Here is a 14,115-nt window from a genome sequence, read left to right as displayed (position 1 = left end):
GGGTCCCTATAGCCTGAATGGGGAACTCTTCTTCTATCACGCTACTGGCTTCCTCGGTTTCTTACACATTTTGTTATCTGTTGGTTTATCCATTGATTTGTCTTTGTAGCATTCTGCTCATTTATTCATGGTGAACAAAAAGTCTTTTTATTCAGACCAGGTACCCTACCTGCAAAGATACCAGAGTATTTTTCTGACATAAGGTTTCCTGCTTTTGGAGACTGCTGGCCTGAAGTGACATGCTAGGCAAACCAGACCCCAAGCCCAACGCTCCAAAGACAGGTATTTCAGAGAACAGGCATTTTTCTCATCACAATGCCTAAAGAAAGGGTGGCTTGTTACCAGGAAAAAAAAAAAAAAAAATCTTTCTTTTTGCATTTTGGGCTTCTGCAAGTCATTCCTCCTCGAGGGGAGTGGCCTACATATTCCGAGTAGTACACCTGCCCTGACAGTAGAAGATCTACACTCCCCTGAAGCCCATGTGGGAGGGTTCCAAGTTGTCTTACCAGGTTTTCTGAAGCACCTCTCTCACGTCACTGGGTCCCTGCCCTGCCCTGCCCCCTACAGCAGCTCTGGCAGGAAGTAGCACAACTTTGTCATGTGGATGGGGACTTCTTCCCTCTACATCTCTGCAACTCACGTGCAATGGGATGCTTGCAAGAGTCAGTTGTTAATAATGGCAACTGCAGTGGGTAATTTACATTGTGTTTTAGCATGTACATTTTCATGGCTGCAGTTGTTTGGGGTTTTTTAAGACCCAGCTGCTCTCCAGCTCTCCACCCAGTATTTCATGTAACATTAATGTAGCAAGGTAAGTCATATGACAACAGCATCACATGATTACACTTCCTATTCTATGTGGTCCTGACCTTTAAGAAATTGCTATTCTGGCTCCGCTCTGGAAGAAACGCAGCAGCGTGGAAAGTTCCCAGAATTCAGCAGTGGAAGCCTTTTCAGGCCTGTATTTAATTTCCCTGCAGGCTTGTATTAGCAGGGCATAACCTGTGCCTGTGCTTCCACCACTTCACTTGAGGGGCTCATTCCCATGGCATTTCTCCTGACCTTCATTCTTGCTCTTCACCTCCTACTGTACTGTACGGCCCGTGCACCTGCTTAACTAATGCCTTTCTCTGTCATTTGCACCTCGAAAGCAGCTACAACCTGGTGTCTCTTTGCCAGGCTCTAGGTCTTGTGCGCTTTGAACCACTTCTGTAACTCCCACGTCCTCTGTTGCTCCACTCTGGATTGCAAATCTCACTTTCACCAGCCTCAGACTACAATGCTCAGCCCTACAGGTTCTGACTCCTTGGAGTCCTGCAGAAAGAGCCAGCCCCCCTCAGGTACCTCTGGGGCAGAAGCTCGGCCCTATGGCTGTGCTGCATATTCAGTACCGAGGTAGCCCTGGGCTGCAGAGTTGGGTCTGTCAGCAGGGCCGCTTCACGTACTTAAGACAGAGGTGGACTAGGATAATAACTCCAGAAAGAAAGGCACGTAAAGGACAGAGCAGTGAAGATGCACTCTGGCTGCAATGAAAGGGAGATGAAGGACCTCTCCAGGAATAGTAGTTCCGCTTGTCACAACTGCACTCAAGCACCCAAGCTCCAGCACAGCGACTCACACCTACAAGATACCGATCAGGTCTGTGAACTGCTCGAGGGCCTGCTTACCTGCTCTGCAGCGCCCTTTCGATAGCAGTGATGCCCGGAGCATCAAAAGATTCTGTTCTCTGAGGTACTGCTGGAGGTCACAGAGTTTTTGGCCTTCTTTTTCCACCTTCTGGCGTGAACAGTCTTTGCTCTGGAGTACTCTCCCTTTGGCAGCCTTCTGCTGTATTTGTCGCCTGTCCTGCTCCTGTGATTCTTGTTCCAACATTTCCTGCCATGCCTGCATTCTGCTCCTGAGAAAATCCTACGTAAAAATAAAGACAATTACAATTGTACAGCTAGCTCTCATGCTGAATTTCATCCACAGTTACCACTACAGAAGTCAGAAATGGGTATAATCTATGGAAATTCATTCTTTGCATGCAGTAAGACTCCTTCTACTGCAGAGTAGGAGAATTTTAGTTCCCATCTTTCATCTTTATATATGTGTTAAAAAAGCACCTTCATTTATTTATCTCTAAATGGTAAAATTATATTGGCTATAGAACAGGTGAAAGACAAAATATTCTGAATGGTGCCACTGCTGGAAACATGGTAGTACAGGAAACACACTTCTGAAGTAGCCCTCACCAGCCTTTTTTCCTCTTGTTCGAAGCTCCTTTCATTGCGTTCAGCCTGCAACTCCTCTCTCAGCGGTTGCTGTGCCTTTAAGAACTGCAGCCTCTGACTTGCCTTCCTCTTCTCCCTCTCTGGCATGAAGGATTCCCTCCTGCTCCTCTCTGCCTCAGCAGCCTGGAGCAGTCCCATGTGCTGCAAAGCTCTGTCTTTGTGCTCCAGCTGTTTCTCTGGCCCTTGCAGTGTTCTCTGACGCAATTGCTGCCTGTTTCCAAAACAAAATTTCCCAAATTTCTCAGAAAGAACAATAAAAGGGAGCGCATAAGACACAACACAGAGATTCTGGCAGTCCGTGCTTAGTTGAGATTCCAGGACTCTTTGTTAGGTGATGAGGGTTAAACCTGCGCCCTAAACAGAAGTGGCAAAACCCCCAAAAGGGCAGGCCCCTGGTGTCCACTAACTGCAGTCACCTGCTCACCTAACTACGCAGCCTGGTACAGCTGCGCAGCCCTGGCCCTGAAGAGCAGAGGCCACAGACATGGATCATGCGGATGGGGCTGTAGGACCAACTCAGCCAGCTGGGTGGCCATGTGTATTGGTGCTGGAGTAACAGGGGCGGGAGGAGATGTGGAAGGAGGCCAGTCATGGGGGCAAGGACCTGCTAAGCTTAAGCAGACTGTGGGACCAGGGGCAGGGAACAGGGCTTTGGGAGGCAAAAGGACTTTGGGTCTGAGGATGGGATTGAAGGGAATTTGCCCTTGGAGGTAATGCTAAAGGTGCTGAGCCCACATGTACCTGCTTGCCCATACAAGCATCAATTTTACTCCCATTTGTAAACCGCCGTGACCACTCTGCAGAGACTCAACATGAGGCACCATGCATGATGCTCAGAGACTGAACGAGAGCACCAGGGAGTGGACATTACCAACCTGCTGATATTTACTGCAAAACCCAGTTAGCTTCTAGGTATTACCTTTGGTTGTCCCTGCACAGCTGGCATCGGGTGCCACCAGCCTCTTGCTGCTGCTCCCTCTTCAGCTGCCTCTGTTCCTCTTGCCCCCTTTTGTGCTCAGTCTTGGCTCTGTTGAAGTCCATCTCTCTCCATCTCGCCTGAGATGTACCATTAAGGATTGATTTCTAAGAGAAAAAACCCAAACCAAACCCTTAATGTTATCAGTATATTTTTCTAATATAAACTGTAAACTTACAAAACCAGAACAGCTGAGCCTTCTAATGTCACTGCTGAGCTCTGGAAGCCACACTGGCTCACGAATACTATAGTCACTTCCCATCCATGAAACACCGAGTATGATGCTAAAACCTGTACAAAAGATTAGGCTTAACTGACAAAGCGGTGCCTGAAAATATGATTTTAAGGGTTCTTCATAGGTCAGTAGGCTGTGCTGTTCTGGTTGTTCCGGTGTTGAGCCAATGCTTAAAACTGCCCAGTCTTTGTGTCAGGTTCTGGATTGGATGGAAAACACAGGTTCTGACCACAAATCATATTACAGATTCCTTATTAGATTTTATTAGAAACATCTGCCTCCCTCTGGCCAAACACAAAATCTTCTTGGAGTTCTGTGCAGGTGTACTAACTCTTCATTCCTGAGTCTGAGATTTCTACCCATGGGCAAGCAGTCTTTGTGCTTTCTTCAGCAGTAGCTGCCTTTCAACACTGGGTAGTGTTCCTAATTTGCTTTTTTACAAGCAATGTGCTGTGTAAAGAGATGAAGGAGCACCTGCAAGGCCTCTTTTCACAGCCACAGTGCAGTATTTATTTCTTTTGTACTCCTTACGGTGCCCTGTATGAGGGAAGGAGCAAGGAAACACCACCAAAACTTAGACATGCATTCCAGTTTACATTCCTAGAGCTGTTTGGGGCTGGAACAGTTTCCACAAAATATCTTCCTCTCTCAAATGCATCCTCCCTTCTCCTATTCCCAGCGGCAATTAGCGCGTTCCTGCCAATAGCTGCTCCTCTGCAAACAGAATGTCCCCTTCCAGTTCTTTCCTAATGACATCTCTGATACCACAAGCTGGAAAACACTACAGGACCTTCAAATAATGTCCCTGCCAGTCTTGTGTAGCATTTTGACTGATTTCTTTCAACACATAGACCTGTATGGCTTCCTAGCGGCAATAAACACCTTTGTTCTCCAGTGTACTGATAATCATTGCAAAAAACTGTACCTTGTGGGTGGTTTGTGTTTAATGATGTACAGAGGGAGAGATCACAAAAATAATCAAAGGTGTTTTATAGGTGGGAGGTGAACAAATTATGTTATCTAGCAGGTAAAGGGCTGGCCTAAGGATTAAGGGACTTGGAGGTCCATCCCAGCCCTGACGTGCTCTCCCTGCTATGGGATTCAGCTGGCTACCTAGACTTTCTCTTTTTTGCTTTCAGTATCTGTAAGAGAGGAGTAATTTTTTGCTACCTAGTAGAGCTGGCTGAGAGGTTTATTTAGAAAAGATTAAAGCAGAAATAAAAATGCTCTATCAAAAGTGCTAAGTAAAAATACCAGAAGTGCCCTGTTCCCGTAGAACACTGATTCCCAAGTGGAAACCTTAACGTTTCTATTTATGCATAGCCATTATTCTACGTAGGCGTAATTGTTGTTGCAGTAAAAACCTTTGAGAAAGACATCAAAGGAGGTGTATTCTCACATGACATAAACAGATCGCTTGATCCTAACGGCTAAATCTAGTTTGGACCACATACTTACTGTAATGCTTTTGTCTTTCAGAAGACTTAGGAAGTTTGTGGATCTCCTAGCCTGTGCATTGGAGGTACTGTGCGGTCTCTGTACCCGTAGAGCTGATCTGATGGTCAGGCTGTCTTTCTCTAGAGATTGATTCACTCGATCAAAGAAGCTTTGTCGCCTGAAAGGAACCAAAGCACTGGTTCCCAGGGAAGGGCTCCTTTGGGAATGCTGGATTGGAGCTTCTGCCACTCTGGACTTGAAAAGACCTTTCAAATCAATTAGGCAGGGACATACAAGGTTATGGGCAGCTTATAAAAAGAAAGCAAAAGATCTTCTCATATAAAATATATTCAAGCAAGACTTTTATAACTTAGTACCAACATTTTCCTCTGAGGAAGTGGGACATCTTTTAGTCTCCACAAAACAGGTCCCAGCTTGCAATAGCAAGCTTGTTTTCTGAAATCAAGCAAGAGTTTTTCCTGGTAACACAAGGTCACTGGCTGTATTTACAGCTACTCAGGCCAAGGGAGTGTTTACATGGGATTTTGCAGACAGACATGAGCAGCTTCTCCCAATGCTGAGTCCAGCAAAAATTATAAATTTATTGATAGGGCAAAGCCTGAGCTATACATCCAGCTGAGAGACAGGATAAATTAGCTTGGGCACAACACCGTGCTAATGCAGCTTTTGGGTAACTGAGAACATGGGCAGAGCTTGCTTGCACCTTTCTGCTAAAGACATTGTGGACCGAGTGGCAGTTGTTGCATGGAACGATGCTGAAGCAGCAGCTGGGAGGAAATGTGTGCTCCTGTTTGACTTCTCATTCTCCCTCTACCAGCAGTGACACAGAGCAAAGCAGTAACCCTTAGAGAAAGCTTTGGGCTTTCAGAATCCTCACTTACATGCCTGCAACTGTCACAAAACTAGCTTAAATGAGAGCAGCAACAATTTGATTAAAATCACGATCCAGACCCTTTTGGATGATAAGGGAACAAAAGTTTACTCTAAGGGAACAGAAGTTTTCTCAATGACATTATAAAACAATTGTTTTCAACACAGATAAGAGAAAGAGTGTTCTGCATAACAGTCCTGGTGAAATCTTTTTGCTATAGGCAGTCATAGTTAATGTTACAGATTAATTTTTAAAGTAAGAAAATTTTATAATAAATAATATTTATAGCGAGTGTTATGCTAAAGGTTAAGAAACCCCAAAAGCTGCTAATGCAGCAGCTGTAAAAGCCCAAAAAAACAGCTTCCATGTGAACATACTTTCACCTTGAGAAGAAGATGAAGGACTTTGAGCCATACTACCATTAAAACCTACATATACGATACAACATTATGGTGGCTACATTCACAGCATGGCATTATGGCATTTTCTTTTGAAACATCAAGAACCATGGCAACAGATCTTAGACATGATGTCCTGCTGCACTGATACTGTGTGGCAAGTCTTATGTTTGGCTAAAACAGCGACAATTTCAATACCATGTTGGTGTTTAACATTAGCCTCAGTTTCAGCGTCCTGCTGCCTGCTGCCTGCTTCTTCCTTGTGGACTGTCTCCTTTAACCAGCTGTCTGTGTTGACAGCAGCATCGACCATAGCATGAGCCATCTCCCTCTGAGGACTCTAGAAATAACAAGAAATGCAGTCATAATCCAAACCCGATAAGGAAAAGGTTAGTTTCATGAACTTACAGCGTAAGATCTTAAGTTGCAACTGAAGTTTAAGACAGAATAAAAAAAAAAACTCCAGGGGATTTCTCTACTAAAGAAACAACTCCTCAGTAGCGAAATTTCTGACCACTTTGTGGGTTTCTCTACATCTTCAAATGACCTAAAACTGGCAGTACTTCTGCCCGGAAGGGTCCAAACTGGTACAAAAGAGATAAGGCCAGAGGAGCTCTGGCTGAAAGGCAGTCACATTTCTGGCAGGTGCCAGAAATCAGGATTCTAACCCTTGCAGAACAATGGAGAAAAGCTTGGCAGCAGCTGGTGCATATTAAGCTCCTCCTTACTGATCCTCATCCAGTGCCCTGTTCACAAGCACCAAATCAAATACCGAGGATCACAAAAGTCTCTTTTGGTCTTTGACTGGGAGAGGTGACACCTCTACCACAGGTGGAGAAATATCTTTATATCATTATGCCAGAGACAGCCTTGGTATGGAGCAATCCTGACTGTAATCCTTATCTGGTGTAAAGTCTTCTGACACTTTTTCCTGCCTTTACCTCCTTCATGCAGAGGCAGGATGTAGAGCAACTGCGCTATGCGACACTTCTCATATTCTGCATCTGTGGAAGAGGTTCCAGGAGTCTGCTCCAGCCAGTGACAATGACAGCTTCTAGCTCTTTTCCTGGTCAAAGGATCAGGAAGACAGTGCAGAGCAAAGTCTCTCCTCCCTCCCTTTAGCAGGCACACATAAGGGCCAGGCCTAAAACCTCTAGTAATTTTTTGGTACCAAGAGCAGAAAACTTGAGGTAACAAAGCAGATGTTATACATATACCAGACCACATGTTAAGAGAAGAGCCAGGGTGAAGCACTTTTTACCTTCTTAGGTTCTACAGCCTCATTGTCGTCTTCCAAATAAGACTGAACACCTTTTGGAACATTTTCTGTCTTCAATCTCTTATCTTCCTTTTTCTGTTCCTCTCTGGAAACACTTTCTGAAAATGAAATCCTCACTTCAGACAGTTGCTCTTCTATTTTCTTGCGGAGTTCTTCTTTAGCCAAGCTTGTTCCTGGGATGAAGGCATCCTCCTGCTGCACTTTGTACCCTGCAGGCCGTGTGGGTGCCCGGGCTGCAAGGCAGCTACGGGGAAGAGAGGTACACCTACAGCTGCACTTGGCACATGGCTGAGTTGAATACAGACCCCTTGGCCAGTAGTCCAGGTCTGAGTGACCCTTCCTGTAATGGCCTGAGGCTCTATAACCCGGTGTGACGATGTATGGGTAATCCAAGCTTGAATCTACCACCATCTGCCTGGCTGCTGAAGGCATCTGCAGTTCCAGGGTGATGCGTTCGCTTAAGGGCAGAGGGATCCACAGAGCTTGGTCAGAAGTCACCTCCTTAGTCTGCCCATTCCAGAAATTCACAAGCACTCCCCTTCTGTTGTGTGCTGTGCACACTTGAAACAAAAGAAGAAAAAACAAAAAAAAGCAAAGAATGTATTAGAAGCATGTCAACCTGTGTGATTTATCTCTTAGAAAGCAGGAGATAAAAGTAACAGCTTGTATTTAACACAATTTTATAACAAATTCCATTATTTTTTTCTGTATAGGTTTAAAATTTGACCTTCTTTTGAACTTCCTCTGAAGAGGCAGCAGATGATAGCAAAATTCTTGCTTGCCACAGTGAGCCAGGATGTTACCCTGCAAAAGCTGGAAACTAGACTAACAGATAATGAGGTGAATACTCATGAGGGGCAGGAACATTTTTCTCCTTGTGTTGGGAGGACACCACCCCCTCCAGCTTACAGAACAAAGCAAAGGCTAATTCTGGGAGCTGCATTAATTCTGGCACTGAAAAAGAACAGGTGACTTAGTGCCAACAACAACAAAAAAAAGATGATGAAGAGAACCCAGGCAGCAGGTGGTGAATTCTCCGTGGTTGAGACTGTTCTCTTCTCTGTACAGCAACCAGCTAGTGTAGCAAGTCCAGCACTATTGAGAAAGAAAACACCCCGTACCTAAATGTGCCTCCTTGTTCTCCATAACCTTTAGCACAGTGCCTGGGCCAAAACGTTCAGCTTTATCCTCCCATGGTGCCAACACACTGTCTCCTGGAGCAAGAGGCTGTTGCCTGGCATCTTCGTAGTGGAGAATGTCGTAGAGAGGCGTTTCCTGCATGCGAAGCTGTACCTTGCCTTTCAGAGGGCAGTTTTTGTCGAACTCAATTAAAAAGTGTTCCCTGGAGCCCTACAGAGTAAAACGTGGTTTGGAAGGCAGACACCTGAGTCCAATTAACGGCCAAACATAAGTGCTAAGAGGGAAGTGGCAGAAATCCCAGGAAGCAGAACATGATCTGGGAACATACTTTTCCTCTTCTACCAGGTTTTTCACTGTACTGTGTCCAGATTGGACTTCAAAAGTAATTAAGGAGATGGGGCGTAAGGGCTGACAGCCTTTCCCCTCCTTTCATTTTGGACTTCAACTTCAGTAAGAACACAATTAGCATACTAAGGCAGAACTTTACCAGGAAAACCTCCCATCAGAGAAAGAGTAGCCAAAAGAAACTGTTGTGTGTGATGCAGCTCATTACGTAGCAATCAAAAGGATAAACCAATACAATGTCATAACTGTCATAAATTTAAATGCTTCAATTTAAGCCTTCAGCAATGGGTGCAGGGAAGATCTATTATTGAAGCCTCAGCCTTCTCTGCAGATCTGTGAGCGCACTTACACAAATGACACTGTCAGCCCCCACTCCAGCTGATGTCACTTGTGCCATTAGCTGTCCCCATCTGCTGCACCCCACACTGGAGCTCCCAGCCATCCTCAGCTATACGAGCATCACTATTTATTTAACTAACCTGCGAAGCGGGAAATGCACCAGATTTTTAAAGAAAGCCGGCAGAGGGAGATTTTTCTGGTATCCAAAATCATCTCACAAATCCCAGAAACACAGAAGGAACAGAACGAGGGAAGCTCTCAGTTCGGTAAGGAGGATGTGTCTGGAGGCAGACATTTTGGATTACTAACACTAATGCTGTACAGCTAATTGACTTTGCTGCTAGGCTGGGCAGAAGCAGACAATAAGGATAAGGGAGCTGTTTTGTTTGATTGTCTCTGAATAACAACTTTTTATAACTACTAACATGGATTGATTTCCAGGCTGCTTCTGCTTGCAGGACTCCTCACAGTAAACAGCCAGTTGTCATCAGGAAACAGGTGAAAATAGGGTGTGGGGAGAGAATAGAAGTGTATCACGGGAGAGCCACCCTACAGCAAGGCCATGGGACTAGCAAGGCATGGGAAGAACAGGAAAGGCACACAGATCCTAGGGAGAGCCTTTCACAAGCATAGTTCCCAACAAATATCTACCTTCACCTCTTGGGCAATGTGGCCCAGGTAGTAATAGCCATCAGCTTCTCTCCTTGCCAACACACGAGCCCCCCTCATGAAACTGGAAACCTCTGGGGATGAATCAATGAAATTCCATTTTGCTGAGGATACCGAGGGCATACAAGGGGAATCTGGGTTCCATGCACAAACAGGAAAGCTGCAGGAAACAAAAACACAAGAAGCAATGAAGATCTTGGCAACAGAACTTCTGCAACTTGCTGCAATTAAAACAAACTAAATCCACGCAGGATGCCCTCCCCACCCTGCAATAACTGTCTTTGTTTCCTAGCTTTTTTCTTCTCTGCATTTCCAGTGACCAATCTGTAGATTTTGAACTTACTGTGATACTGGACATCTTGGCAGCAGAGAGCCACAGGGATCTTTATTAACTGTGTGACAACACTGGACGCGTGAGATGGACACGGAGCTTGCCTGGAGGGGGGAAGGAGGAGATGGAAGATGATGGGCACAACTTTTGAACGCTTAAATCCTTAAACAGGATTATTATTTATAAAATTGGAATTTACTTTCCAGTATATGACTTCTTTTTGTTTTAGTTCTCCCATCATATCTTGTGGTTCTATGCTGTTTATCTGTAAGCTCATCACAAATGGTTTTGATTTCAAGAAATTAAGCTTGGAAAGAAGAAATATAAAAAAAATAAAAGAACTATATAACAAAACCCTCCTTGTGTTTCACATGTGTTCTATTCAGTTGCTAGATATGTAGCAGGTGTATCACTCTGCCTTCAATCATGATGAGGTGTGTTCTTCAAAGGCCAACATGTACACACAAACCTATAGTAGATATCCGTTTTGGCCCACCTCAGATCCTATCACCATTTTATTCTACTGTGAAGGAGGCACGTGGTTCTGAAGTCAGAATAGTTTTGCTTTCTTTCTAATTCTTATGCCTTTTAGATAACTGATTTTAGTAAAGAGCTTTGAACCTGAAAAATGCACCAGTTTCTCAGGACAAGGCACAGTGTGGAGGCAGGAGGCAGAACGGAGGCAGGGTGGGGGTTCTGGAGCTGCCACTCCTGTCCCCAGAAGCAGGTGCTCGTGGTACTGCAGTTGTATCAGCCCCGCTGGCTTCCTCCCAGCCCGCCTGCCCCTGGCTCTCAAACAGTAGCTTATGGGCATTGCTTCTTCTTGCACCCTGCTTCTTACACAGCTATCCAAACTCCCCAGCAAGGAAAGAGCTGTACGGTCATAGAATCATACGATCATTAAAGCTGGAAAAGACCTCTAGGATCAGCAAGTCCAACCGTTAACCTAGCACTGCCAAGTCCACCACTAAACCATATCCTGAAGTGCCATGTTTACACATCTTTTAAATACCTCCAGGGATGGTGACTCCACCACCTCTCTGGGCAGCCTCTTCCAGTGCCTGACCACTCTTTCAGTAATAATATTTTCCTAATATCCAATCTAAACCTCCCCTGCAGCAACCTGAGGCCATTTCTTCTCATCCTATCACTAGTGATTTAGGAGAAGAGACCAACACTCGCCTCGCTACAGCCTCCTTTCAGGTAGTTGTAGAGAGCAATAAGGTCTCCCCTCAGCCTCCTCTTCTCCAGACTCAACCACCCCAGTTCACTCAGCCATTCCTCATAAGACTTGTTCTCCAGACCCTTCACCAGCTTCGCTGCTCCTCTGCGGACACGCTCCAGCACCTCAATGTCCCTCTTGTACTGAGGGGCCCAAAACTGAACACAATACTCAAGGTGCGGCCTCACCAGTGCCGAGTACAGGGGCACTATCACCTCCCTGCTCTTGCTGGCCACGCTATTCCTGATACAGGCCAGGATGCTCTTGGCCTTCTTGGGCACCTGGGCACACTGCCGGCTCATGTTCAGCCGGCTGTCAACCAGCACCCCCAGGCAGCTTTCCTCCAGGCAGCTCTCCAGCCACTCTTCCCCAAGTCTGTAGCGTTGCATGGGGTTGTTGTGACCCAAGTGCAGGACCCGGCACTTGGCCTTGTTAAACGCCATACAATTGACTTTGGCCCATCGATCCAACCTGTCCAGATCCCTCTGCAGAGCCTTCCTACCCTCAAGCACATCAACACTCTTGCCCAATTTGGTGTCATCTGCAAATTTACTGAGGGTGCACTCGATCCCCTCATCCAGATCATTGATAAAATCAATGAAAGGATCTTAAGTCAAGGAAGACTGAAGACGGTGGGGATTGAGTCTGGGAAGACAAAGCTGGCTTTGCAGGTCAAAGCCAGCAGTGGAGCCATCTTGCCTGAGCAGGATGGAAAACATGAAAAGTTTGAGAACATTGAGACAGGGAACAATACACCACGGACTACGAGAAGTCAGAAAGACAAAATACAAGGGAGTTGGGAGGCGTAGTTGACAACAAAACTATGAACCTTACATGAAAGTGTTTAGCTTTTATGGAAAAAGATAAACTCGCGTTGCATTAATTGTGTGCTAAGTAAAAACAATGGTTGAACAGTTGGCCACTGTTCATCTGAAAATGCATCAGGACTGTTAGGAGACTCAGAAGGGCAGGGAACTTAAAGTGCCTTAACTACAAGGATGTCCACAGAGTAGACATGCAAAACCTATGCTGTTTCAGCTGAAGACGTCAGCTGTTTGGAATGTTAGCAGATTTGGAAGATATTGTTATTTATTTAAAATACAGTATCTGACCACCCCTGCCTAAGAGTAAAAAACCACTGAAGTCTGTGGATCAGGATATACTGCCTGCAGGCAGTGCTGTCACCTAGCAATGAACGAGTAAAATCAGAGCAAAGCATTTTTTCTTTCCTTTGGAGCTTTCACCTTCACCTGTCGGAAACACCTCTTTTCCAAGTGCTGGTCCGTAAAGTCCAGTGAAATCACTTTCCATGGTGAGTCTCTCCCTGCAAAAGCAAATGGAGCTACGCCGAGATATACCCAAGTTCGACCCCAAGTGTTGGTGACGATGCCTTTTGCTCAGGGGCTATGTGGCGTGCTCTTTCCTCACAAGCAGAGATTTAAGGTACAAGTAACATACAAGTAGAAGGGTGGATGTGCCCGCTCGGGATGCCAGGTATGGCCTGTCACAGAGATGCCAAACCTATTGTAAATCTTTGTCCACAGGCTGCTCTGTTCAGAAGCTGCCAGGCAAAAGAAGGTTACCCTTCCAGAAGGCCACTGAAATTCCTCCCCCGCTCTACTTTGTGAAATGTCATCCAACAAAGATTCAGGAGGAACTAATTAGTGCGCACTAATCTCACACCAGTGGCACACCTTTTCAGAAGCAGCAGGGGCGGTCGCTTGAAAGGACCCCCCTGATTGTCTGGCTACTTTCTCCATTATTGTTTGCCTGCTTTCTCCAGGATCATCTCGATCTCCCAGACGGCATGCAACGTGTACTGGCTGCAACTCCTTCTCCGTGAGAAGTCGGCAGGTTTCCTCCGACCCTTGCCCTGGGAGCTCGCAGACACACTGCCTGGGAGGCTGGGCCCCCACACGCCCTCACAGCCGCTCGCGCCGCTCCTGCCGTTCTCAAACCGCGGGGACCGAATCCGGGCTGCTGCTTCGGTGACACCGCTCAGAGAACATCTGCCCGGGCAGCCGCGCCATTTTAACACCTATTAAATAAAAAAAAAAAAAAAAAAAAAAAAGAGTAACAGAAGCCCGCTCACAAGTGCAGCTCTTCGCTGCCGTGGGACAGAAGTGGGGTACTTTATGGGGTATTTCGGCGCTGAGGCGCCCTGCAGCTCGCCCCTGCGCTCCCGCCCCAGCAGCCAGCCAGCCAGCCTCACCTCGGCCCCCCGCCCCGCCCCGCCCCGCCGGAGGACGCCGCAGCGCTGAGGGGCTGCGGGCCAGGCGCTCCCTCAGGGCCGGGGCCCGCCAGGGCCGGGGCTGGCCGCTACCTCCCGCGTGCCGCGTTGCTGCGCAACCACGCGCTGTGGGCTGGGCTGCCTAACAGGGAAAAAAGGGAGGGGGCGTGTTATTTCTTTACCCCCTTCCTTAAAGACAAGCAGCTGGCGTGGCCCGCCTCCCCCGCTCCGAAATGAGCGGTTTGGCTCAGGAGGTCACCACGCTGCCCTCTCCATGGGCGACGCCACCTTTTGAGACTCACGAGGATTTCATACACACACACCCCACCCCCCCCCCGCCGGTGCGCTG

General features: G+C 46.6%; 1 protein-coding gene across 1 annotated transcript; it reads right to left on the bottom strand.

The window, feature by feature from the left end:
- Positions 1–10: 10 nt before the first annotated feature.
- Positions 11–13,415, bottom strand: LOC142068012 (uncharacterized). The gene is made up of 11 exons (XM_075117134.1): positions 13,231–13,415; positions 10,327–10,418; positions 9,966–10,143; positions 8,612–8,840; positions 7,473–8,050; positions 6,410–6,551; positions 4,943–5,187; positions 3,193–3,356; positions 2,235–2,484; positions 1,668–1,908; positions 11–169 (listed from the first exon to the last, which is right to left on the bottom strand). Exons 1-11 carry the CDS (start codon positions 13,294–13,296, stop codon positions 126–128), a joined length of 2,229 nt encoding a protein of 742 aa, XP_074973235.1. The 5' UTR covers positions 13,297–13,415; the 3' UTR covers positions 11–125.
- Positions 13,416–14,115: the final 700 nt, after the last annotated feature.

The sequence above is a fragment of the Phalacrocorax aristotelis genome, chromosome 1 (assembly GCF_949628215.1).
Source record: "Phalacrocorax aristotelis chromosome 1, bGulAri2.1, whole genome shotgun sequence".
Classification (NCBI taxonomy): domain Eukaryota; kingdom Metazoa; phylum Chordata; class Aves; order Suliformes; family Phalacrocoracidae; genus Phalacrocorax; species Phalacrocorax aristotelis.
Note: the sequence above shows the minus strand (reverse complement) of the source record. Positions and strands in the feature narration are given on the sequence as shown.

Bases quoted from the DNA above. Each gene is read 5' to 3' on its own strand.
- LOC142068012 (XM_075117134.1), bottom strand. From the start codon at position 13,296: ATGGAGAAAGTAGCCAGACAATCAGGGGGGTCCTTTCAAGCGACCGCC. The intron at 10,419-13,230 runs GTGTGCCACTGG...TCCCCCCTCCAG, and splicing joins CCCCTGCTGCTTCTGAAAAG to GCAAGCTCCGTGTCCATCTC. The intron at 5,188-6,409 runs GTATTGAAATTG...TTGATTTGAAAG, and splicing joins TAATGTTAAACACCAACATG to GTCTTTTCAAGTCCAGAGTG.